This window comes from Penicillium hordei, assembly GCF_028827395.1.
Source record: "Penicillium hordei strain IBT 12815 chromosome Unknown utg000006l_segment0_segment0, whole genome shotgun sequence".
In the NCBI taxonomy this organism is placed as follows: domain Eukaryota; kingdom Fungi; phylum Ascomycota; class Eurotiomycetes; order Eurotiales; family Aspergillaceae; genus Penicillium; species Penicillium hordei.
Window position 1 is genome coordinate 2242753 of NW_026623147.1, and position 22019 is coordinate 2264771.

At 49.3% G+C, this 22019-nt stretch overlaps 7 protein-coding genes across 7 annotated transcripts; 6 read left to right on the forward strand and 1 right to left on the reverse strand.

Annotated features, from left to right (window-relative positions):
• Window positions 1-676: 676 nt before the first annotated feature.
• On the forward strand, window positions 677-3834 carry N7537_011495 (tubulin gamma complex associated family protein; the record flags this gene model as incomplete). Its single annotated transcript, XM_056902549.1, has 2 exons — window positions 677-1925; window positions 1979-3834. 2 exons carry the CDS (start codon window positions 677-679, stop codon window positions 3832-3834), a joined length of 3105 nt encoding a protein of 1034 aa, XP_056747836.1.
• Window positions 3835-5746: 1912 nt separating this feature from the next.
• Window positions 5747-7159, forward strand: N7537_011496 (WKF domain-containing protein; the record flags this gene model as incomplete). The annotated part of the gene is made up of 1 exon (XM_056902550.1): window positions 5747-7159. The coding sequence occupies one exon, from the start codon at window positions 5747-5749 to the stop codon at window positions 7157-7159; it is 1413 nt and encodes a 470-aa protein (XP_056747837.1).
• Window positions 7160-7682: 523 nt separating this feature from the next.
• prs2 (proteasome core particle subunit alpha 1) lies at window positions 7683-8756 on the forward strand (the record flags this gene model as incomplete). The annotated part of the gene is made up of 5 exons (XM_056902551.1): window positions 7683-7689; window positions 7765-7824; window positions 7921-8015; window positions 8078-8290; window positions 8370-8756. The coding sequence occupies 5 exons, from the start codon at window positions 7683-7685 to the stop codon at window positions 8754-8756; spliced, it is 762 nt and encodes a 253-aa protein (XP_056747838.1).
• Window positions 8757-10335: 1579 nt separating this feature from the next.
• N7537_011498 (uncharacterized protein) lies at window positions 10336-10984 on the forward strand (the record flags this gene model as incomplete). Its single annotated transcript, XM_056902552.1, has 3 exons — window positions 10336-10348; window positions 10412-10643; window positions 10705-10984. 3 exons carry the CDS (start codon window positions 10336-10338, stop codon window positions 10982-10984), a joined length of 525 nt encoding a protein of 174 aa, XP_056747839.1.
• Window positions 10985-13564: 2580 nt separating this feature from the next.
• On the forward strand, window positions 13565-15166 carry N7537_011499 (glycoside hydrolase family 18 protein; the record flags this gene model as incomplete). The annotated part of the gene is made up of 7 exons (XM_056902553.1): window positions 13565-13603; window positions 13731-13831; window positions 13891-14144; window positions 14199-14228; window positions 14280-14329; window positions 14379-14439; window positions 14505-15166. 7 exons carry the CDS (start codon window positions 13565-13567, stop codon window positions 15164-15166), a joined length of 1197 nt encoding a protein of 398 aa, XP_056747840.1.
• A 1979-nt stretch (window positions 15167-17145) lies between these two features.
• ace2 (putative C2H2 transcription factor (Swi5)) lies at window positions 17146-19366 on the forward strand (the record flags this gene model as incomplete). The annotated part of the gene is made up of 2 exons (XM_056902554.1): window positions 17146-17833; window positions 17886-19366. The coding sequence occupies 2 exons, from the start codon at window positions 17146-17148 to the stop codon at window positions 19364-19366; spliced, it is 2169 nt and encodes a 722-aa protein (XP_056747841.1).
• A 988-nt stretch (window positions 19367-20354) lies between these two features.
• Window positions 20355-21916, reverse strand: N7537_011501 (T2 family ribonuclease; the record flags this gene model as incomplete). The annotated part of the gene is made up of 6 exons (XM_056902555.1): window positions 20355-20495; window positions 20555-20652; window positions 20726-20965; window positions 21024-21216; window positions 21291-21585; window positions 21639-21916. 6 exons carry the CDS (start codon window positions 21914-21916, stop codon window positions 20355-20357), a joined length of 1245 nt encoding a protein of 414 aa, XP_056747842.1.
• Between the last annotated feature and the right edge of the window lie 103 nt (window positions 21917-22019).

Below are 22019 nucleotides of genomic sequence, written 5' to 3' on the forward strand. Positions count from 1 at the left end.
TCATGCCCGCAGTGTTGCGTACACCTTGGCTGCACTTTGACTGTACATTTTCTGGGCCTGAGCTCAACAATTACTGGAATTCGGACCGAAGGGCCCAAGTTCCTCGCGCATATTCCATGATGTATAATTCCATGATTGGTCGGTGAAGGCCTGCAGTCGTCTTAAACCGTGGTGGGCTCATGTGTAGATATTTAATTGCTGTGGGAAACTCACCGAGGAGATGCCTGTAAGATATCAGAGAGGGCCTGTATTATAAAGAGAGAATATGGAGTTGTTAACCTCGGGGTGTGCTGTAACGACAACCTTGGAGTTTTATATGACAGGGATGATATATCGGGTAAGGGCAAACTCAGATAACTAGCGATAGGACGATAAGGATGTATGCCTTAGGGAATTGGCACCAACACACGCCAAACATCACAAACACAAACATTCAAGCTTCAAGCTTGAGTCCGCGTTACGTCCATTGAAATACAATTTGGAAGGTTCATCTCAGACGTGTGTTGAAACTGTACAGTCTAGTAACAGGCTTGATTTGCGACCTTCTTCCCTAACCCGCTGCCTGACCGCGATCTCTTGCCCAGCAATTCCTCAAACAAAGCACCCACAGACGCCAACCACGAGCGAACAGATACAAGATACCGAACAATTCGCCCACTAGGGCACCGGGCAGACGATGTCAAATCCAGCTCGAAACCCTGCGCGCGGGCGCCGCTTAGATGACGCCCTCTCCCAGCTAGTCGACGGCCTAACCCCCGCGCTCCCGATCTCCGCCATCCAAGACGAAGACTACTCCGACGCAGAGGAAGCCCTCGCCTCGGCCGAAAGCCGCCGTCACCATGTCCTCATGGAGCGTGCCTGGCGCATCCTCGACACCCATGCCAGCACCAACGCCCCAGACCCAGGATCACCAGCGGGGCTTGGTGGACGGCGCGGAAGTCTCGCGGGGACAGAGAGCATCAACAACGCGCCAGATCTGATTAAGCGCAAGCTGCGTCGCGAAAATGTCAGCCCGGATAAGGCAGTTCGGTTTTCCAATCTCTACTCTCGTCTCCTGACGCAGCCTGTGCTGTCGCAGAAATGGGGTATCCTCTTTTTGCTCTACAAGTTGTCTGCCTCGGATGAGCCAGTGGAGGGCGGGGAACGAAGCCGAAGCCCGTTGATGGACGAGGCACATTGGCACAATATGTTGGGGAAGGGCGGTGCACGTCCAAGACGGGGTACGATGATCGACTCGGAGGATGAGGGCCCCGCTGTTAGCTCGTCAGCTTCGCAGCAACACCAACGCGTCCTACCGCCGAAGATGGAGCGGCAGAGCTCGCTGCGACATGATATCGATCGTGATGGTATAGACCAGGCTGGGCGCAGCGCGACTGAAATACCAACCACCCGCGTTGATGCTGGGGTGAATGACCGTTCCGGCGATGAGGATGTTCGTGCTGCCTCGCCTCGGCCCTCGAGTGCTAATCCATCGGGCCCGGCGAAAATGTCTGGATCTGTTGAGCATAGGCTCCTGCGCGACCTTCCGTTCAACTTACAAGGGTTGTCTTCGTCGAATCTGCAATTTAGTTCCTCGTCGAGCTTGAAATTGCCCTCGAATCTGTCTGCGCCAATTACTTCACTTCTTAATACGTTGGCGGAGCCTTGTCTGCTCTATAAAGGCCTGTCTGTGTTTGTGGGGAGCGAAGAAGGGGGGTTGGTGAACCAGAGCTTGCGAGCTGCCATTGCCGTTGAGCTGCGCGCATATCTTAGCTTGGTGGCTACACTAGAGGCGGAGATCCGACAGGCGCTGGCCGCGATTGGAGACGGAACCGAGCCTCAGGGTGTACGAAAGGGTGGCGTTACCTTGAAGAGATGCGTGGTGTGGACAAGAGATGCTACAATGGCCCTTCGACTGATGAGTTTGATTGTGGAAGAGGCTCAGAGTAAGTGCACAGAAAAATGACTATATTTTCTTAGTAGCTGACAAGTATCGCAGGCAAGAGGGGCGGCCAGTTGATTTCTTTAATCCACGGCTTTTCAACATCCCACGGAGATCCCTTCGTGTGCGCATTTGCTGAGAAACTTCTTGCACATGCGACTCGCCCATTCTACGACATGCTACGACTATGGATTTACGATGGTGAACTGTCAGATCCATACAAGGAATTCTTTGTTGCTGATCCAGAGTTCCGGCCGAAGACTGACCCCCGGCGGCTTGCAACTAGCGTCTGGGAGGACAAATATAAGCTCGATGATGACATGTTACCCTCAATCATCACCCAGGAGTTTGCAAAGAAGATTTTCCTGATTGGAAAATCCTTGAACTTTATCCGCCATGGCTGCGGTGATTCAGCTTGGGTGGAAGCTTATTCAAAGAAAGCCTCCAAGGAGCTTCGATATGGCGACACCGCCACTCTCGAGATCTCCATTGATGAGGCATATAAGACCACAATGGCTCGATTGATTTCCTTGATGAATGGGAAATTCAACCTATTCGATCACCTAAAAGCGCTGAAGAGTTACCTGTTACTGGGCCAAGGAGACTTCATTGCTCTCCTCATGGAGTCGCTTGCTACGAATCTGGATCGCCCAGCAAATTCACAATATCGACATACTCTAACTGCACAGCTGGAACATGCTATCCGTGCCTCCAATGCACAATACGACACCCCAGAAGTGTTGCGTCGGCTTGATGCTCGTATGCTTGAGTTAAGCCACGGTGAAATCGGATGGGATTGCTTCACATTGGAATACAAAATCGACGCTCCTGTGGACGTGGTCATCACACCCTGGGCATCAACTCAATACTTGAAAGTATTCAACTTCCTCTGGCGCATCAAGCGAGTTGAGTTCGCGCTGAACAGCACCTGGCGACGGTGCATGACAGGTGCACGAGGAGTGCTCGGCAACGTGGAAGACAAAGTCGGAGCAGACTGGAAGCGAGCACGCTGCGTGATTGCCGAAATGATCCACTTCGTCAATCAGCTCCAATATTATATCCTGTTCGAAGTCATCGAGTCCAGCTGGGAACAACTACTCGAGGCCATCCGGAGACCGGACTGCACGCTGGATGACCTTATCGAAGCACACACCAAATACCTCAACTCCATCACCCACAAGGGTCTACTAGGATCTGCATCCTCCTCGCGCTACGGCACCTCAACCTCAACCTCCGCCAAACAACCAGAAGAAAGCTTCCTCAGCCAGCTCCACCAGATCCTCAAATTCATGCTTGCCTACAAAGACGCTGTGGACGGTCTGTACTCTTTCTCCGTTGCGGAATTCACCCGCCGCCAGGAGATAAATGCCAAGATCGAGACTCGCTCCGCCCAGGGTCAATGGGGTCTCACAGAGCGTGATCTCCTCTCCCGCCAACCCAGCACCCGGATTGGAACCTCAATGGCCTCCCCGGACATCCGACCCGATAGTGCTGGGGTAGACGGCGTCAACACCCCGCTTTCATTATCTGGACCCAATCTAGCCGCCGACGACAACATGCTTGCCTCGCTTCGTGTCCGCCTCCGCGAACTCTCCGCCGAGTTCCGTTCCCGTCTGACTGTCCTCCTCGGCGATTTGTCATACCAGCCGGACGTGGATATGCGTTTCCTGGGCGTTGTGATGAATTTCAACGATGTCTATGAACTACCTAAACGGCGGAAGGCGGCTGGTCCGAGTGCTAGGGATAAGGAGAAGGAGAAGGAGAGGGAAAGGGAGAAGGCGAAACGGAGGGCTGCTGCGTCTGCAGCGGCTACCGGCTCCGGGACTGAGAGCTTTGTGCAGAAGGAGGTTCGCAGAGAGAGGAGGGATACTGGGGCTAATGATCCTGGGTTTGCTTCCGGGACTGGGACATAGATGTCTGCAGCTATTACGTTCCTCTTGTGAGGGCATCATTAATGCAATTGACGAGTTCCACGATATTTCCCTTTTTATTGAAGTGTATATAAGACTAAAGTGCTGAATACATACTAGAAAATCAACAAAAATCATACAATTGAATGCTGAATCCATCACTTGGGAGAGGTTGGCGGATAGGAGATCCACTATTCTCTGATATCAGCCAATAAAGCTCACTGTCCCCATGCCAAGCTTTCAGCCAAGATCTGGCATCTATATAATGTCAAAATCCAATCGACGATTATTGCCAATCTCCCAGATGGAGCATACAACTCCCTAGAGCCGCTCATCCAATTCTCTGCGGGGCACCTCGGTGGATTCTGGGAATTTGCCGTTTATCAAAACGACCCGGAGAGTGTCGAAGTGCTAGATGTCCCCGCGCCACGTATGATCCTCGTCGAGACCTTCGATCTTCGATCTACGCAGCTTTCCGAGTCCAGATATATGGAAGTATGGCATCTTGTAATGCATCAGTAAGCTATATGCTATAGATATCTCGGTGCCACAGAAGTCCATGTCCATGCACAAAGGTTGATCTGAAAACCCGACTCGAGACCTTAACATTATTCCCATTAGTCTGTTATAGATACTCATCATATCTTGTATTGATGGCCCTTGATAGCTAGTTGATAGCTAGTTGATAAAACTCTTCGATGTCGGTGTTAGTAAGATTTACAGTTGCTAGCCTTGGAACCACTTGGGACTGTCGGAGGCGGCGTGGTATATTTCGTGAATCTACTCTGGAACGAACGCCACAATCTACCGAACTATAGACTTGGATCTTCAGCGGTGGCTTCAGCGGTGACTTGTATAGACAGAAACATCACCGCCCTCAACTGCCATGGAGTATAAATAAGGTCGACCCCCAGATTTTCTTTTCTTCTTTTTTCCCTCTCTCTCTCTCTCTAGTGGGATCGTGCACGGGTTGAAAACTTCAAGTTATTTTACTTAATTTTTGAGCCTCGCAGCCTGACTATGTCTTGCTGTACTGTGTCATTGGGCTTACACTGCCCCCATACGATGCGAACCCTTTTTCATCAAATGTACGGCTTGTCCGGGCACCTGGAGAAGAATTTGTCTATTGTACATGTCCTAGGTACCGCGCTGTTGTCGTGTCTTCACGCGTTCTTTATGCAGTCTTCCGTTCCACTCTCGAACAAGTTAGACAGTCGTCCTTTCTTTGCTTTCTTTGAGGTTCCCTCCACGTCTATGACTCTCTACGACGTACATGCTTGTTTTCAGAGCTAAATTATACGTATCAAATGAGAAATCATCACACATTATATTGTGGAGCCAGTTGTTCACCGTTGCTGGAGCTTCGTTTGTCTTTGTGTCCCATAGCAGAGCTCACCTCTATTTTCCCTCTTCTCCCTAAATAGACCTCCATTTCTTCCCTCCTTGGAGATTTTATCTGTAGATCACTGTTACACGAGGAAAGTAATCAAACTCAGTGCAAATCAAACTTTCTACACTTGACATAACTGACTTGGTTACAGGACTTGAATGGTCTAGTTGGGGATATAGATATATAGCATCTGGATGTTACATCAACAGCAAGATCTTTAATAACAATTTTCTGACTGATGCCTCTGTACTCTCCACATCAAGATTGGTTCTTTTGATATGTTTCAATTGATGATTCCCTTGCAAGTAACCCTTGAGAGTATGTAGAAAGAGGAGACAATATGATTGGCCGGCGCAATTGATCGGCAGAAAAAAAGTAGTCTCCGCCCAACCGTCTTAGCACCACAGTCGAAGTCGCATTTACAGGCCCTGAACTTCAAATTCCAGCCTTCTTTAGAGCGTCACGCTCCTCTCAATTCTATTTTTTCGTTTTGTTAGACCTCGTCGCAACCCACCCACAGCAACGATGGCGCACCAGGCGGACGTCCAGTCCCCGGCGTCTAAAAAGCTCGTATCGAAGCCCAAGAAGTCGAAGGATTCTACAGGAGAGGAGGGAAGTGCAGACGCACAGGAGTCCACTCCCAGCAAAAAAGATACCAAGGCCGACAAGAAAGACAAGAAAAAGCGCAAGTCCGTTTCCGACGATGCGGCACCCGAGACCGACGGCGAATTGAAGAAAAAGAAGAAGCGCCGCCATACCGAAGATGACAACGACCAGAAAGACAAGGATGATGAATCACAAAAGAAAAAGAAGAAGCGTGTTTCATTCGGACCCGGAACAAAGGAATTCGACGGCGACTCCGAGAGTGAGTCGGACGATGTCGACAGCAATGATGCTGCCGCAACCGACGGAGCCGAAGCAGACACCGAAGACGCCGGGGACAAGGCTGTCGAAGAGATGAAGCAGCGCAAACGGGAGAAGAAGAAGCAAAGAAAAGACGGTACCGCCTCGGCTGCGGCCCCAATCCACGAGACGCCTATTCTCTCGTACCTGAGCCACTACCACCGAGCACGCGCCACATGGAAGTTCCAAAAGAACCGGGAAACCAACCTGTTCAAGCACCTGTATTCGCTTGAGCATGTCCCTTCTAAGTACAACACATCGCTGCTGGCGTACATGCAGGGCCTGAAGGGTGATGCCGCCAAGGAGCGCATGAGCAATGCTGCGAGGGACGTGATCAAGGCTGATATGGATCTTGACAAGCCAAAGGAAGATGAAGAAGCGGAGACCCAGGAGCCTTCAACAAACCCCAAGTACTTGGAAGCTATCAATGCGTTCCGTGAGTGCTTGCCAAAGGGAGATGAGGATCTGGACAACGTCAACTTCGGAGAAAAATTGGAGGGAGACGTCCAAAAGCGTTTGCCGAAAAGGCAGCGAGCAGAGCTGGTCTTTTTCGCTGTTGCCGGCAAGCTTTTCAGTGCCGAGGATTTGAAGAAGCCGAAACCGAAACGCAAGGCCCCCGAGCCCGCGGTAAACAAGAAGCGGAAGAACAGAACTATGGTTGTTGATATTAGCAGCAGCAGCGAGGATAGTGATGATGATGATGCCCCAGCTCCCAAGAAGGCTGTCAGCAAGCCTGCGCCGGATAGCGATGACGACACCTCGTCGAGCGGCAGCAGCAGCAGCAGCGACAGCGACAGTGATGACAAGTCGTCTGCTGCCCATGCCTCGGCCAAACAGGGTGCTGTGAAGACTCCTTCGTCATCCGCTCCTAGTGGTGCTGCAGTGCCGAAGGAGACCAAGGCTGCCAAGAAAAAGGAGAAGTTTGTACCAGTTCGTGAAGCAAAGCCTAAGCCTGCCGTGCCGAAAAAGACACAGAAGCGAAAGCTCAGAACTGCTCAGATCGAAATCTCAAGCAGTGAAAGCGACAGCGAATAGTTCTGACGAAATAGGATTTGGGTTGCTACCTAGGGTTTGGATGTGTATATATCTCTACCACAGCATTTGGGACGGTGTAATTATGTTCATGCCAAAAGTCATTTTATCCTCGTGTCGTCTAGATGTGCATTGAAGTATGTGTGTGTAGTAGATATCTATAGTTGTAGTTCGTTTTCTCTTCGAAGTTGAAATTTCACGCATCCTAGGGCGAACCAAAAATAAATAAAAAAAAATAAATAAATCTGAGTCAATCTCCTAATAGTCTACTTATAGGCCCTTGTTGACCTGTGAAATACCTCGAACTCACGAATAGTAGAAAACCCATGACCAAGTGTTGGTGAAGCCCAGGGCTGTTGATAGAGGAACCTGGAAGGCGGTGAAGCTGACCTCAAGCTTGAGCTCAGGCAGCTCTGGCACGCGTCACTGATCAACCCCCATCATCTCATCCTCTCGGACCCTCCTTCCTCATTTCTTTCCTTTGCTTCTCTTAATCTAGCTATAAAATACTTGAAGATCCGCCGTCATGTCTGGTATGCTCTCTCGTTGATGATGGCTCAGTCCAACCTCATGACTTCATCCCCGACTGACCTTGGTTCTCTCCGCAGGAAGCGCCTACGATAGACATATCACTATCTTCTCTGACCAGGGTCGATTGTACCAAGTTGGTATGTATTGTCCACTCGTTGATGATTCCACCTCGGCCTGCCCAGCAACCTCAATCCGTACACTGTCATCATGGCCGCTGACCAAACATCTCCCAGAATATGCATTCAAGGCCATCACTTCAGCCAACATCACCTCTATCGGTGTGAGGGGCAAGGACTGTGCCGTGGTGCTCTCGCAGAAGAAAGTCGCTGTAAGATGGATTCCTCGTCTATAGCTTGAGTGTTGCGCTCACGCTAATCTGCTGTCTACTAGGACAAATTGATCGACCCTACCTCCGTTTCACATGTTTTCCGAATCTCGCCTTCCGTAGGCTGTGTGATGACCGGCTCCATAGCAGATGCTCGCGCATCCGTCGACCGGGCCCGTGGTGAGGCTGCTGAGTTCCGGTACAAGTTCGGATATGAGATGCCGTGCGATGTCCTGGCAAAGCGTCTGGCAAATATCAACCAGGTCTACACACAAAGGGTATGTGTTTCCCACCACCGTGGAACCATCTCATCTAGAGAGACAGAATGGCTGACATGTTGCTCTTGAAACTTTCCAGGCTTACATGCGACCACTTGGCGTGGCTACGACCCTGATCTCTGTCGATGATGAGAGCGGCCCGCAGCTCTACAAGTGTGACCCGGCTGGTTACTACGTTGGGTACAAGGCGACAGCATCCGGCCCCAAGCAGCAGGAGGCGCTGAACTACCTGGAGAAGAAGCTGAAGAACAAGGATGCGGCCGCGGGTAGTTGGGAGGAGGTTGTGGAGCTGGGCATCACAGCCCTCAGCAATGTGCTAAGTGTTGACTTCAAGAAGCACGAGATTGAGATTGGTATCGTTGGTGGGCCGCGGGCCGATGGCGAGGAGGGAACCACTACAGGGTTCCGTGCCCTGACGGAAGAGGAGATTGATGAACGGCTGCAGGCCATAGCCGAGAAGGACTGAGCGAGCTGGGCCTGCAAGCTATGGATGTAAGCGACCAGTAACGGAAGGACAACGGTGTTTATTTTAGAGAAACAGACGATCTGTGAATGATAACTCAATTGTTTCCTGCACGAATACACTTTCGGCCCTGTTCGGGGCTCTCACCCTGCACCTTGACGCCATACTACTAAAACATCCATTTATTATGGATACTCGGGCATAAATCCATCTTCTTATCGCCGATACTACCTATGGATACTATAGCGTAACCCCGTCGGGTGGTCCGAGACCATATCCAGCCTGTCAAAACTACTGGAGAATCCGCCACCTGTGGAAAAAATTTTAGGGATGGACAATTCGGTATTGCCGGTTGGTCACAGCTTCTACTCCGTACGTGCATAAAAGCAAGGAGACAGTGGACGGGCATGCTACTCCTACGAGTCTGTTGTGCGGGGCGCCACATGTGGCTTAGCGGTGGCTGAATCCTGACAGCCCATAAATTATCCACAGATGCGTCCAATGGTCTTTTTCAATGGCCTTTCTCGGTATATGATTGGCGTTGCCAATTGAACTAGAGAGACGAGAGAAACTAATGTGGCTAATAGTAAGTCCCAGGCTAATAATAAGTGTGGCAAACTATCAGCTGAACCTGTTCACTCTAACTGTCAGATCCACTACACGTCTGAGTAGATCTCGTCTAATGCAGGTCCAAGGCTGAGGGTTCGACTTTTTTGCCCTTGCTCCATGTCTCTGAATTTTCAACAGGGGTCCCACGAGCCATGATGCATCGCAAAAAAAAAAAAGAAAAGAGAGAGAAAAAGAAAAAAAAAGATGGTTCCCCACTAAGTAGTTCATTCAATACTCTCCAATCATCATCATGAAACACCATCTCTCTCTTCTTACGAGAAACCCCAAATCGGCCGCACAGGAACCTAATCTCATATGCGGGCCAACTCTCTCTCCACTGCAAATCCACACCTCGGAATACTGTGAAGGCAATAGGCCAGTCCCTTTCCCACCTTTTCCCATGCGACATATGGGCCCTCCTTTCTGTCTCTCTTGCTGTCTCCACCGACCCTTCCCCTTGGAACAGGGATGGACCTAGTCATGCCGTAAACGGTTTCTCGGGAGCTTATGGTGTGGCCCGGTCCCATCCCAGCTGTGCTTGACAACCCGAGCTCCCTGATCGTGGGATCTTGCCCGTCTATTGGTGCAGCTCTTTCTCTTGGTGATGATGTATCCTGACGTCGGCTCCGCTGTAGCGGGCTGATAAATTCTTGGTTTCATATTATTATTATTTTGTACTATTCTGGCCTTTTTCCTCTTCTGGTCCACCGATGAGGGTTGTCATGTATGGGGTAAGGAGAAAGACACATAACCTTTGAACCAACTTATATCTTTCCCCTTTCCCCCCCGGGAACCGTTGGTGGCCTAACATTCTCGACTCCATGGACCATCAGTTCCTCTGACCATTGCCTTTCTTTCATCTCTCATTGGTTATCGTTGATTCCATTATCTATACTGGATTTTTGCCTTCTTCCTACTCGTCCATCATCCGGTCCATTTCCGGTCCATTTTATATACTTAATCTACCAGAAACATGGCAGACGGATGTAAGCTGACCCTCCCCAATCGTCTCAACCAATTACCCAAACAAGCCGCTAATGATCGTGCAGTCAATCAAGCCCGCGCTATGCGAGTCGCAGAGATAATCAACGACTACCGCACTCTCCTGCTCCACATCTCGCAACAGCAAGTCGAACCATCCCAAGAAGAATACTGGGAAGATGGCTTCGTAGTACTCCGCGAGTCCCTAGCCTCAGCCCAAACCCTAATGGCCGCCAATTACCAAGCCTGCCCGGTAACAGGGCAAGGGAACGTCGAGACCGAGAAAGCCGAGCTCAAAAGGTATATACGTCCTCATCTCCCAGCCTCCGATCATGTCAAGACGCTAACGACCCCCCTGCAGAGTCATACTAGACAGCAGCGCACGCCGATTCCAGGCGCACAAGATCTACCTGCGCGCCGCTGCAGCCCGGCGATGGGCCATGACCCGTGCCAGCGTCCTACGTGGCTCCAACCCAACGGCCCAGTTGAAGAGCGCAACTGCAACCCTCCATCAGGATCTGGCTCGCTTCACGGATCAGCATGTCGTAGCGGACTTGCGAGCTGCTGATCTGCGCGCTGGTCATTGGCTTGATGATGATCCATCCTTGGAGGCGATCCATCGCTGGGTCGCAGGCCGGTAATGGGATATGAAATGGACATGAAACGAAAATAAGAATGGAAATGGAAATGGAAATGAATGCATGTCGCATGGGGTTGAGGTTGGGAGCCTTTTTTTTTTTTCTTTTTTTTTTCTTTTTTTTTTTTTTTCGGATTTTTACCTTCTACTGATTGATGGGTGATTGGGAGCCTTGGGCTTTGTATGATTCTTTTTAATAGGGGGAGGCTTGTCTGAGATGGTAGGTACAGCGCTGGTCGTGAGTACTGCCTTGGAAGAAACAAAATGAGTTTGGGTTTTATTGCGTGGTTTTGGTTGTAGCTACGATATCCCCTCTTGTTTTTTTTTTTGGGTTGTAGGTCTGTTTGAGAAGTTGTACGTTATTTCTAAGAATCAATTTCTATCATTGAATACTCAATATACAAGATGTGCATAACTACTTGATCTAGTATTGAATAGATAACCCGGGAATTACCCGTGGACAGCCCTAATGGCCCCACAGGGATCTGACGCAATAGTACACCTCTCTAGTTACAAAGTACTTTGTACAAAATTCTCTCTCAGGGACTACAGACAAAAGACCGAAAATGATAAATGCAGGTCTCGTCGATCCTGTCGGCAATTAACACATGAACTAGACACCTGGGGCGCCGAGGCAGAGATGCCAGCTGAAAGATCCACCGTACATCCAAAGTGAAGGGTCAAGAAAAAAGAAAAACGTGGCACAGATCAAAGTGGATCATCAACTTGTAGAGATTTCCGACACGGGCTGCGAAGCTAAGGGCTTTAGTTCGGCTGTGTAGATCCAATCAGCACTACGAACGACCATATCGCGGCTCGAGTTCAGCTATGGATGGAATGTATTTTCAGGCGATGGTCCGGTTTTATTTTTTATTTTTTATTTTATTTTTTATATATTTTTTCCCCATCGTTTCTATAGTGGATTTGGTATTCCCACGTTTTTTGTTTTGTTTTCTCCCGTTAAACTTCTAGTGGGCTAACGGATCACTTCCTATCCATACATTTCGGCTCTTTGGTGTCTTCTCGGTTCTCGGTCACGGCACTCGGGGAGATAGTTCTGTGTCTGTTTTGCACGATCGGCACAACCGGCATTCGGGTATGAGTACGAGGTGGGGCATGTTGAATAAAGATGCTCTGTCGATCCTTGCAAATCGACTTTTTCGGCGACCTCCGATAGTTAGGTCTAATATTGGATTTGTGGATAAACAGTAGTACGCTCACATTTCACGATATAGAACTACGCATATCATGCATCGTATTGTGATCTAGGAATTCATCACATGGGAACAAGTGGAGAGAGCATTAGAAAAATAGAAAAAAGAGAAAAAAAGGAAATATATATAGGGTAACTGAATAGGTTACACCAAGACCAAGTATGTTTGGGGATCATGCATCGACCTACAATTCCATGCTAGAATCTTGATCTATAGGTTCGAGGATCATCTCATGACTAGAAAGAAAGGTGTGAAACCTCGAGTCCACGTGTAGTCTCGGTCGATCTTTGTCACATCACTCGCTATCGTGTTTAGATCACCACGCGGGATTGCCGCTTCTCCGAACATTCCTCGGCCTGAGAAGGTTGTCACTTGCCACGGGTTCAATGGTCGACCTACTGCCGAAAGAGTCTGGTCCATGCTCGATTCCCCAACCATATTTGAGGGCGTAAGTCGGCTGATCAGGGTTTGATATATTGAGGGATTGCGTGGCTTCGGGGGCTAATGTAAAGCTCCATTTGACGAAGAGCGTGCTCACTAGAGGCTATGAAGGCGTTTGTAGATCCTGCATCGCGATATACTTCAAATCATGAGATCTGCGATATTCAAAATATTCAACTTAACAACCAGTATAATCACAATGAGCTCTCATGACTTGTCAATCATGACTTCATATAGTATTGCTTCTTTTCTTAGGCGGGCCATGTCGCATTCTTACCTAGAGTTACATTCTTCAACATCACGAGTACTTGATACTTCATATCTTGTGCTTCCACGAAACAATCAAGTTTAAATTCAAAACCAATAAGCTAACACACTATTACATGAAACATATTAAGGATTGGCCAAGAATGGGGTTACATGCACCTTGAACAGGCGGAGGTGTCACGCACCACGTTTTGTTGGACCCTTCTGGGAATTTAGTAAACATACATATAGCCTCCCATCAACCTGGATTGTCTCCAGATTATCCAGATCATATCTTTGCTTGCACAGATACATCTCCGTTCTTCTATCGCGGATATCTTTTTCGATCTATACTTAGCCACTCTTGGTGCCTCGGTGCCTTAAGTTTTGCACCGCCACATGTGAGTCCCTAGGGCTGACCAATGACGTTGTGGCGTTGATCTTGCCCAGACCCCTAAGGTACGACAGTCCGCTAACAATTAGGCTGCGACATAAAAGTACTTTCTAGAAATACTTGCACGCTGCCTTTTAGTGTTTATATCCGAAACTCTCGAATATAACTTTTCTTCTGACTTGAAAGTGTGGCGTATCGTCTCAAACCCATTGCTTTGTTTACAACCCTACTTGTGGCTGTTCTTGTGCAATACTTTAACTATCCCCGTGCTACCCACCCCGCACCAACCATGTCTGAAATCAAATCAGTCGCTTATTTCGTCAATTGGGTATGTCTCTAATTTCGCTTGCTGAATTTCATTTCGTTCTCGACTGCATGATCCGCGTCCATTTCACTATGCCTAACTGGCTGGACATATACACCGCACAAAGCACCTATGTTGACATCCCTCACAGGCAATTTACGGCCGTAACTACAACCCACAGGATCTGCCTGCGGAGAAGTTGACACACATTCTCTATGCATTTGCCAACATTCGTCCTGAAACCGGTGAGGTGTAAGTCCTGCTTCTGACCCTTACAGACTGCACATGAATCTCCTGACTTAGAACTGCAGGTACTTGACCGACTCTTGGTCCGACCTCGAGAAGCATTACCCGACAGACTCGTGGAACGATGAGGGTGACAATGCGTACGGATGTGTCAAGCAGCTTTTCCTGCTCAAGAAACAGAACCGCAAGTTGAAGGTTTTGCTTTCTATCGGTGGCTGGACGTACTCGGCAAATTTCGCGCAGCCTGCAAGCACCGAGGAGGGTCGCACTAAATTTGCTGAATCCGCGTCACGTCTGGTTCTTGATCTGGGATTCGATGGTACGTTTCGTCGGCTAGGTACTGTGTACACTGTTGATTTTGACTGTTTCATAGGTATTGACATCGATTGGGAATATCCCAAAGGTGAGTTTTTGTCAAAACATACTTGAAGTACGAGGCTAATTTTATATCCAGATGATGCCGAGGCTGAGAACCTAGTTCTCTTGCTCAAGAAGTGCCGAGAGGTATCCTATTCTTCTTAAAACCTACATTGGACCAACTGACTGGAAATAGGTTCTCGACAGAGAGGCTGGTGCCGATCGCCGTTTCTACTTGACAATTGCCTGCCCTGCCGGTATGTCTATACCATATCTCTAACGATGGAAAAGTATCATGAACCAACCAAACTGACTGCTACAGGCCCGAGCAACTACGAGAAGCTTAAATTCCAAGAGATGACCCCAGTGCTAGACTTCTACAACCTCATGGCGTACGACTTCGCCGGAAGCTGGGACAGCAACGCTGGCCACCAAGCGAATATCGCCCACTCAGACTCCAACCCTGCATCTACACCCTTCTCAATCAACGCTGCTCTGGACTACTACATCAACGACGGAGGTGTACCAGCCTCAAAGATCGTCATGGGCATGCCACTGTACGGCCGTGCATTTGAGAACACCGATGGACCCGGCGCCCCCTTCTCCGGAGTCGGAGAGGGCAGTTGGGAGAACGGAGTGTGGGACTACAAGGCGCTACCCAGACCCGGGGCTGAGGAACAGTTCGACGAGGAAGCCAAGGCCTCGTACTGCTATGATGGCGGTTCGCGCACGATGGTTTCTTACGATACGCCCCATGTTGGGCAGGTCAAGGCGAGCTATATCCTTGAGCGCGGACTGGGTGGTGGTATGTGGTGGGAGAGTAGCGGTGATAAGGGTGGTAAGGAGGCTGATCCGGCGGAGGGAAGCTTGATCGGTATCTTTGTCGACGGTGTGGGTGGTGTAGACGCTTTGGATCGGTCGGAGAATGCCCTTGAGTTCCCCGAGAGCAAGTATGCCAATATCCAAGCTGGAGTACCGGAATAGGTTTGAGTGAGAGTTTGCACAGCTTTATACATCGCTATTCGCAGTACAGTGATTTACCAGACAGTGTGATAATATCCAAGTCTCCCAATTCATACAAGTCTATCATTACGAGAGAATTTCAAGTTTTCGGCGGACGCCTAGTTTTATTCTTTGTATTGACTGTAGCACATGGGTATACCAAGAAACCATCATCAACCAACGTCAACCGTGATATTCCAATCACTTCCCCCAGCCTAGAGAAAACCATGCTCAAGCTCGGTGACAGCACACCACGGCCCGACTTAGACCATTTATTTGGCCTCGTCGAAGACGTAGGTGAGGTGGCACTTACCGCAGTACTGGCGGTTGTGCATAGCGGCCATGAAGACACCGGCACCACACTATAAGAAAAGACGGATTAGCTTCTGTTGATGGGAATTCAAGGGCATTGTCTTGCGACAAAAAAAGTGTGAAAACATACCTCGGGAGCGGGGCACTCGCGGCGAAGACGCTCGATCTTGCCGTCACCGTCAACCTTGTAGTACTTGAGGATGGCGAGCTTGGTCTTCTTGTGCTTGTGCTTGATCTTCTTGGGGGTGGTGTAAACCTTCTTCTTGCGCTTCTTACCACCACCACGCAGGCGGAGGACGAGGTGAAGGGTCGACTCCTTCTGGATGTTGTAGTCCGAAAGAGTGCGGCCATCCTCGAGCTGCTTGCCGGCGAAGATCAGGCGCTGCTGGTCAGGGGGAATACCCTCCTTGTCTGGTGCGGGGTTAGCCTATGTCGCCATTTTGTATTTTTTTTCGAGAGCCTCGCGCATGTGTGCGACCGTGGCTCGTGGGTTTCGGTTGTGCTTACCCTGGATCTTGGACTTGACATTGTCAATGGTGTCGGAGGACTCCACCTCAAGGGTGATAGTCTTACCCGTAAGGGTCTTGACGAAGATCTGCATCTTGATGAAGGCCTGCTAGAAAGTCAGTGGGATGTTCGCGATGATGAAAATGTGGCAGGCAGAGAGAGAATGGACTGCATGCTATTTGCGCATGCTCATCACATTCCTATCTGCCTGTATAGGACCAAGACTCACCTCGACAGTCGTGTCTTCCTCAACCTTGCAAGATTAAAAAAGATCGTTGTGCGCGGAAGCCGGTTGGTGATTAAAATCGTTGTGCGGTCACGTGGGTGGGTCATATAACCGAAAGTAGTTTAGCCTAAAAATAAATGCTGACTGAAGCTAGTCACGTGGTGGGCGGTGAAGGACTGATAGAAAAAAGGTCGGCCCGCCATGGCAGAAAGCCCAACACGTGACTCTGAGAGATAATGCAAGGATTCATGCCTGAGGCCACATAGCTTTATCCCGTGTTGGACAGGTCGAATATCAAATATCAAAATATTGGATGTGACGCCATAGGGACCTATCGGCCTATCGGCCTATGGGTACTATATATGGAGCCAAGGTCTATAGAGTATGAGATCGACTTTGTTTGTATTGAATCTCCTCGGAAACCAACTGAGGAGTAGTTTTTATACAAGTCTACGTACATTTAAATACATTATTATCACAGGGATCAGTTGCCCTTGCAGTAAAAGTCGAATAATTCTAAGCAAGGCGATCATCAAAGGGCCCCAAAAAAATATCGAAGGGCAAGGGAGGCCCGCTTTTCGTCAGAGCCTTGGTTTCCCAGACGCCCGGGCTAAGCCGTTGCTATGCCAACGCCCCGATTTGTTGATGAGAACGGGTCTCTCACATAGATCTGGGTTCCAGAACCAAACTTGGGAAACCATTCATACATTCGTGTTTCTGCTCTTTCAGGTTCAGTTCAGAATCCACAGTGTGACAGGTTAACCTGAGCTTGATACTCTTGATACTCTTGAACTACTTCCGCTACTTGAGCTACTTGAGGCTCTAACAACTTCTCTTCTTCTCTATTGCCCCATTGCTTTCTTATTCACATACTGACACCTCAATCAGGACCCATCCGTCAATCGGCGATATAATCATGAACTCCAATGCGCTGGGAACCGGTCGTCATCGCCGCCAAATCTCCACACCAGTTGCTCCATACCAGCCCGCGCCAGTCATGACCAATATGCAACCCCGTCGGTCACATCGTCGAGGCCAGACTGTGGACTACAGCTCTTTCAGTCAGCAGCCTATGGACCGACACATGCCGAAGACGGTCTCGCAGCTGCGAGATTATTTTAACGAAAAATCAGGTTTCCCATATCAACAGAGGGATGTACAGCAGTATCAACAATATGCCCAGCAGCCCGAGCGATCTTTCGTTCCATCAGGAATGCACATGCAGCAGCCGTATCAATATCAACCTCACCAATCGCTCGGATCTGACTGCCAGGCTTTCAACCAAGAACAATTGCAAGCGATCCACACCACCACTGGCAGCCCTGCGCCCTCTTCTGTCGGTGCCCCGGCTTTGTCTCGATCAGCCAGTGAATGCTCCGAAAACACACCATTGAAGCTTGCCCTGCACCGTATCCAACAAGAACAATTCTCGAACCAGCAACAACAAAAATTTACTGGCAATTCCGATTGGGAATTGTTTCCTCAGCGCAACATGCCAATGGTCCAAAACGAGCAGGTGACGGCGTATGCCGGACAAATGCACCCAGTCTCTGTTCAACCAAAGGCTCCATCTGCGAAGATTCTTTCGCAAATGTCTACTGCTTGTATGGGACCTTCCTCTTCAATCTAACCCCACTGAAGCTAATGAGATGCCAGACAACTCCCCCTTGACCCCCGATTCTACCCCATTGAAAAGATCTATCGATTATTCCATGTACAGCAATGACCCAACACCTTCCAAGTCCCAAAGTTTCTCGTTTCCCCAAACCCCTGCCACCACTGAGATGCAAAGAGCCCAGTCTTTCCAAGGAGCCCCCTATGTCAATTCCGTGCAGATTAAGCAGCAAATGCCGTCTCCCATCAATTCCCCGGTTACCGCGTCCTTCGCCGAAGTTGCCGATATGCCATCACCGAGTTCTTATGGAATGACACCTCAAAATTCCAATGTCTCATTCAAATCTTCCACTGGCAGAACCAAGAAGCGATCCCCATCTACTGTGTCGACTTCCATCGAGTCAGCTGTTTACGATGGTGACCTTGATGCTCGAGTCAAGGCATCAGTCCAGCAAACCGGTGTCTCGACCGACGAAATCGCCAAGTTCATCTCCGGCCCCGACCCTAAAGATGGAAAGTGGGTCTGTCTATTTACAGGCTGTCTTTGCCGCTTTGGTCGGAAGGAAAACATCAAGTCCCACGTCCAAACCCATCTCGGAGACCGTCAATTCAAATGCGACATTTGCGAAAAGCACTTTGTGCGCGGACACGATCTCAAGCGCCATCTCAAGACACACAGTGGCAACAAGCCCTTCGTCTGTGCCTGTGGTGCCAGCTTCGCTAGACAAGATGCCCTGACTCGTCACCGCCAGCGCGATATGTGTGTTGGAGGCTTCACCGGTGTGGTTCCAAAGACTACCAAGCGTGGCCGTCCCCCCAAGAAGAAGAACAGCCGTCCCGATATCGACACTCGCCAGGCCAAGTCCACTCGTACCCGTCAACGTGTTGCTGAAAAGTCAACCTCAGTCGCTTCAGCCCAGACCCAGCCCACTCTGCAAGATGCTCCCGTATTCAACTCGCCCAACTACGCCCCGTCCACTGCCGTCTCGTCCTTCACGCCGCCCACTTCGCCCGGAGAAAGATACCACACAATTTCCCCGCCATGCCAGACCTACGACTCCCTCGATGCTCAGCTCGAGGATGACATGCTGCCCTTGTCGCCACCCCAACTCGCTCACACTAGATATGAGCAGGCAATGGCTCAGTACGGATCGAATTTTGGTTCCCAGGCATACTCGCAGGAATCCACGTACTCGCAGGAATCCCTCTACAGCGAATCTGCTCTCTCGCCTCGGGAGATGTCTTCTCCTCGCTCGGCGCCTACCCTGGCCGAATCATCCGTCGGCTCGGAGATCGATATCTTCATGACTCAGGATCCGTCCGACGACTTGCGAGAGGAGTTCGGCAATCTCGCTCACTCGGGTCTCCCTGGATTCTCGACTTATCAGTTCGTGGATACCACCGACTTCGCCTCTGTCTCATCCTATTACCCCGAGAAGACCTTCTCTGGTCTTCCCCACATGGATGATGACCTGACGGACCCAATCGACTGCTTGTCTAGTGAGTTCCTGGTGGATCCTTGAACAGCTTTTGGTACACAAAAAAAGAGCACGGCATATACGACGCGACTTATCATTTTCTTTACGGCGAGACTTCTTTGCAACGATACGGGACGACCTTGTACACTTTAATGACCCAGGACAAAAAATCGGGCGTTTACTTTCTCTGCACATTTCGGGATTTGAAACGACTTTGCGGACATGCGGGTGTTTCGGGCTATTTGCTTTTTGCCCTCTTTGCCATCCTTGCCCTTATTTCCCCCTGTATTTCTCCTTTTGTTTTGTTTTGTTTTTGTTTTTTGTTTTTTTTTTTTTTTGGTTTTGTTTTCCTTTTGTCTTTTTGAATGATTGTCTCAAGTATCGCGTCTTTTTGGCCTTGTCTCATCCCTTTGAAGATGTTCGACATATGGCGACGTGTTTATTCCCAGTGTTTACCCTTCTTTTTATATGTTTGATGATGCGATATGTATTTGATGTCTTTACTTTCAATGGATCTTTTCTGTACCTACCCTGTCAACAAGGTGACTTACTTGAAGGATTATTTTCCTTCGATGACAGCCATAATTGCCGATAGCCTGTACTACTATGTCGAACCTTTTATATGAACAACTTACATCCGGTTCTATATCATCTGTTGCTGTGTTGATTGTAAAATTGCAGGCTAATCATCTAGTTTATATTGTCTGGCCAAGGAAAAGAAACGGTCTGATGAAGAGCCACACAACCTAAGATGAAGAGGGCACATACCTTTTTCAAATCTGTTGATGTGCACACTCAACACTCGAAGTTGAAACTATTCGTTCAAAGAAAAGTGACACATACTAAGATACAAATCTAAGCAACGCACATTTATATTTGATATTTCTAATTATTCTGCTCGAAACAATCGGTGACTGACTATTCTCTCGCTTATTCCATGCCGGGATTTCTGTACAACTCTATATCACATCCCGATAGGCCGACCTAGTTTCCACTAGGAGCATAGGGAGGGAAAGTAATAGTGATAGCCCATCTACTTCGAAGTCCAGGTGATCTCGATCTCAATAGGCCGCCCCCCTTGCGAAGCATACACGTTACTCTGTGTACGCCCCTTGGGTGGATTGTCGGCATAGAAGGTCGTGTGATCACTGTAAGCGAGCTTACCATCCTTGGCCTGTATGCAGTGTGAGAACATGAAAAAATATCTTGTAAAACGATTTGGGGTATACATACGGTGAACTCGCTTGGTGTGGTGACGTGAGGTCCGCAAGCAAGGGCGTCACGCTCGAAGGCACAGGGCCCCTTGCTAGATTTCAGGGTAAATATATCATCTGCAAGATGTGATTTACTTCATGTTAGCAAACAATAGCAGAGGCATCATATGCGGAAAGCACAGCTACGTACCTGAGATCTTTTCGGCCCGGAAAGTCGCACAGGTCCCTGACGAAAACCATGTTCCGTAGCTAATGATGCACCCATGCTTTCTGTTAAGCCTCTCCACAATCAAGTTACCTCGGCCTGTAAACGGAGTACCTGGTGCCGTGGGCTCGGGGTGGCCTATGGTTGTCGTATGGGTAGGCTCGTGCCGAGCATGCTTCAGTGGGTACTTGATTCCCCTGGAGGGGCAATTGGACTTCTGGCCATCTGGTCATTTTGTAAGCCTGCAATCTACCAGAGTGAGTAACTTTGAAGGTTGACCGACCTGGGCCCGCAGAGACGAATTCTCCCGATTGTAGACTTCCTGCGATGTTGAAATGGTACCAAATCTCATTGATGGCGCCGCCTCGGCAACGGATAGTGACGGGATTTCCATGAGCTTGTTCCAGTGCAGCTTCGATATCGGCAAGAGCATAGGTTCGTGTCTGGGATGGGATGATGCCAGCATTGGCCAGGAACTGAGGTATGGGTATGGTCAGTGGTTTGATGCGAATATATATAGTCGGTCATTGGGCGCGAGAATCAAACCAACCTCATGAGTAGGCAACTCCTTATAAACCTCAACAGTCTTGTCGAAGTAGTCCACAACCTCCTGTTGCGGCAGATAGTCCGCATAACAATCTGGTTCCAGGGTGCTGACGCAAGTGCCGTGCTTGTTCCACTCATGTTGCCACAGATTGCTATCATCACCACGGAAATCCTTCCAATACTCGCTCATGTATTCAAGCAGGTCTCCCCGGCCCGCGTCAACTAGGATCAGAGAAATGTTGCTGTACTTGCGTTTGGAGTCGCAGAACTGGTCAAAGCCGCCGTTGCAGTGATCGGGCCTGAAGCGGTTAGTTGTATATTCATTCAATCTAAGAATGTGGTACAAACTCACCATAGGCCATGGATAGTCCATGCATCTTCAGGGCCGAGTGCAGGGTCGACATCCCAGAATTGCGTCTGTAGCATTTGACCGCCGGGGTAATTGAAACAGCAGGTGTCTTGACCGTGGTAATTGGCCAGGCAACTTATTTCCGAGACAGGGCATGATGATGATGTTCCGGGGTTTGCATTCTCGTTTGAAGTTTGCGAAAGCCAGAGCGAGCCGACGGTCTTGAGGATCTTCTGGGGTCCGGGGATCCCCATGAATTGTTGTGATGATCCCCGCATCATCGATGGCAGCTGTTTGTCGTAATATCAGGGAGTTATATTTGTCAAATTGAAACCGAGAAAAAATATGACAGTAGACAGGTAGATAAATACTAGGATGTTCGTA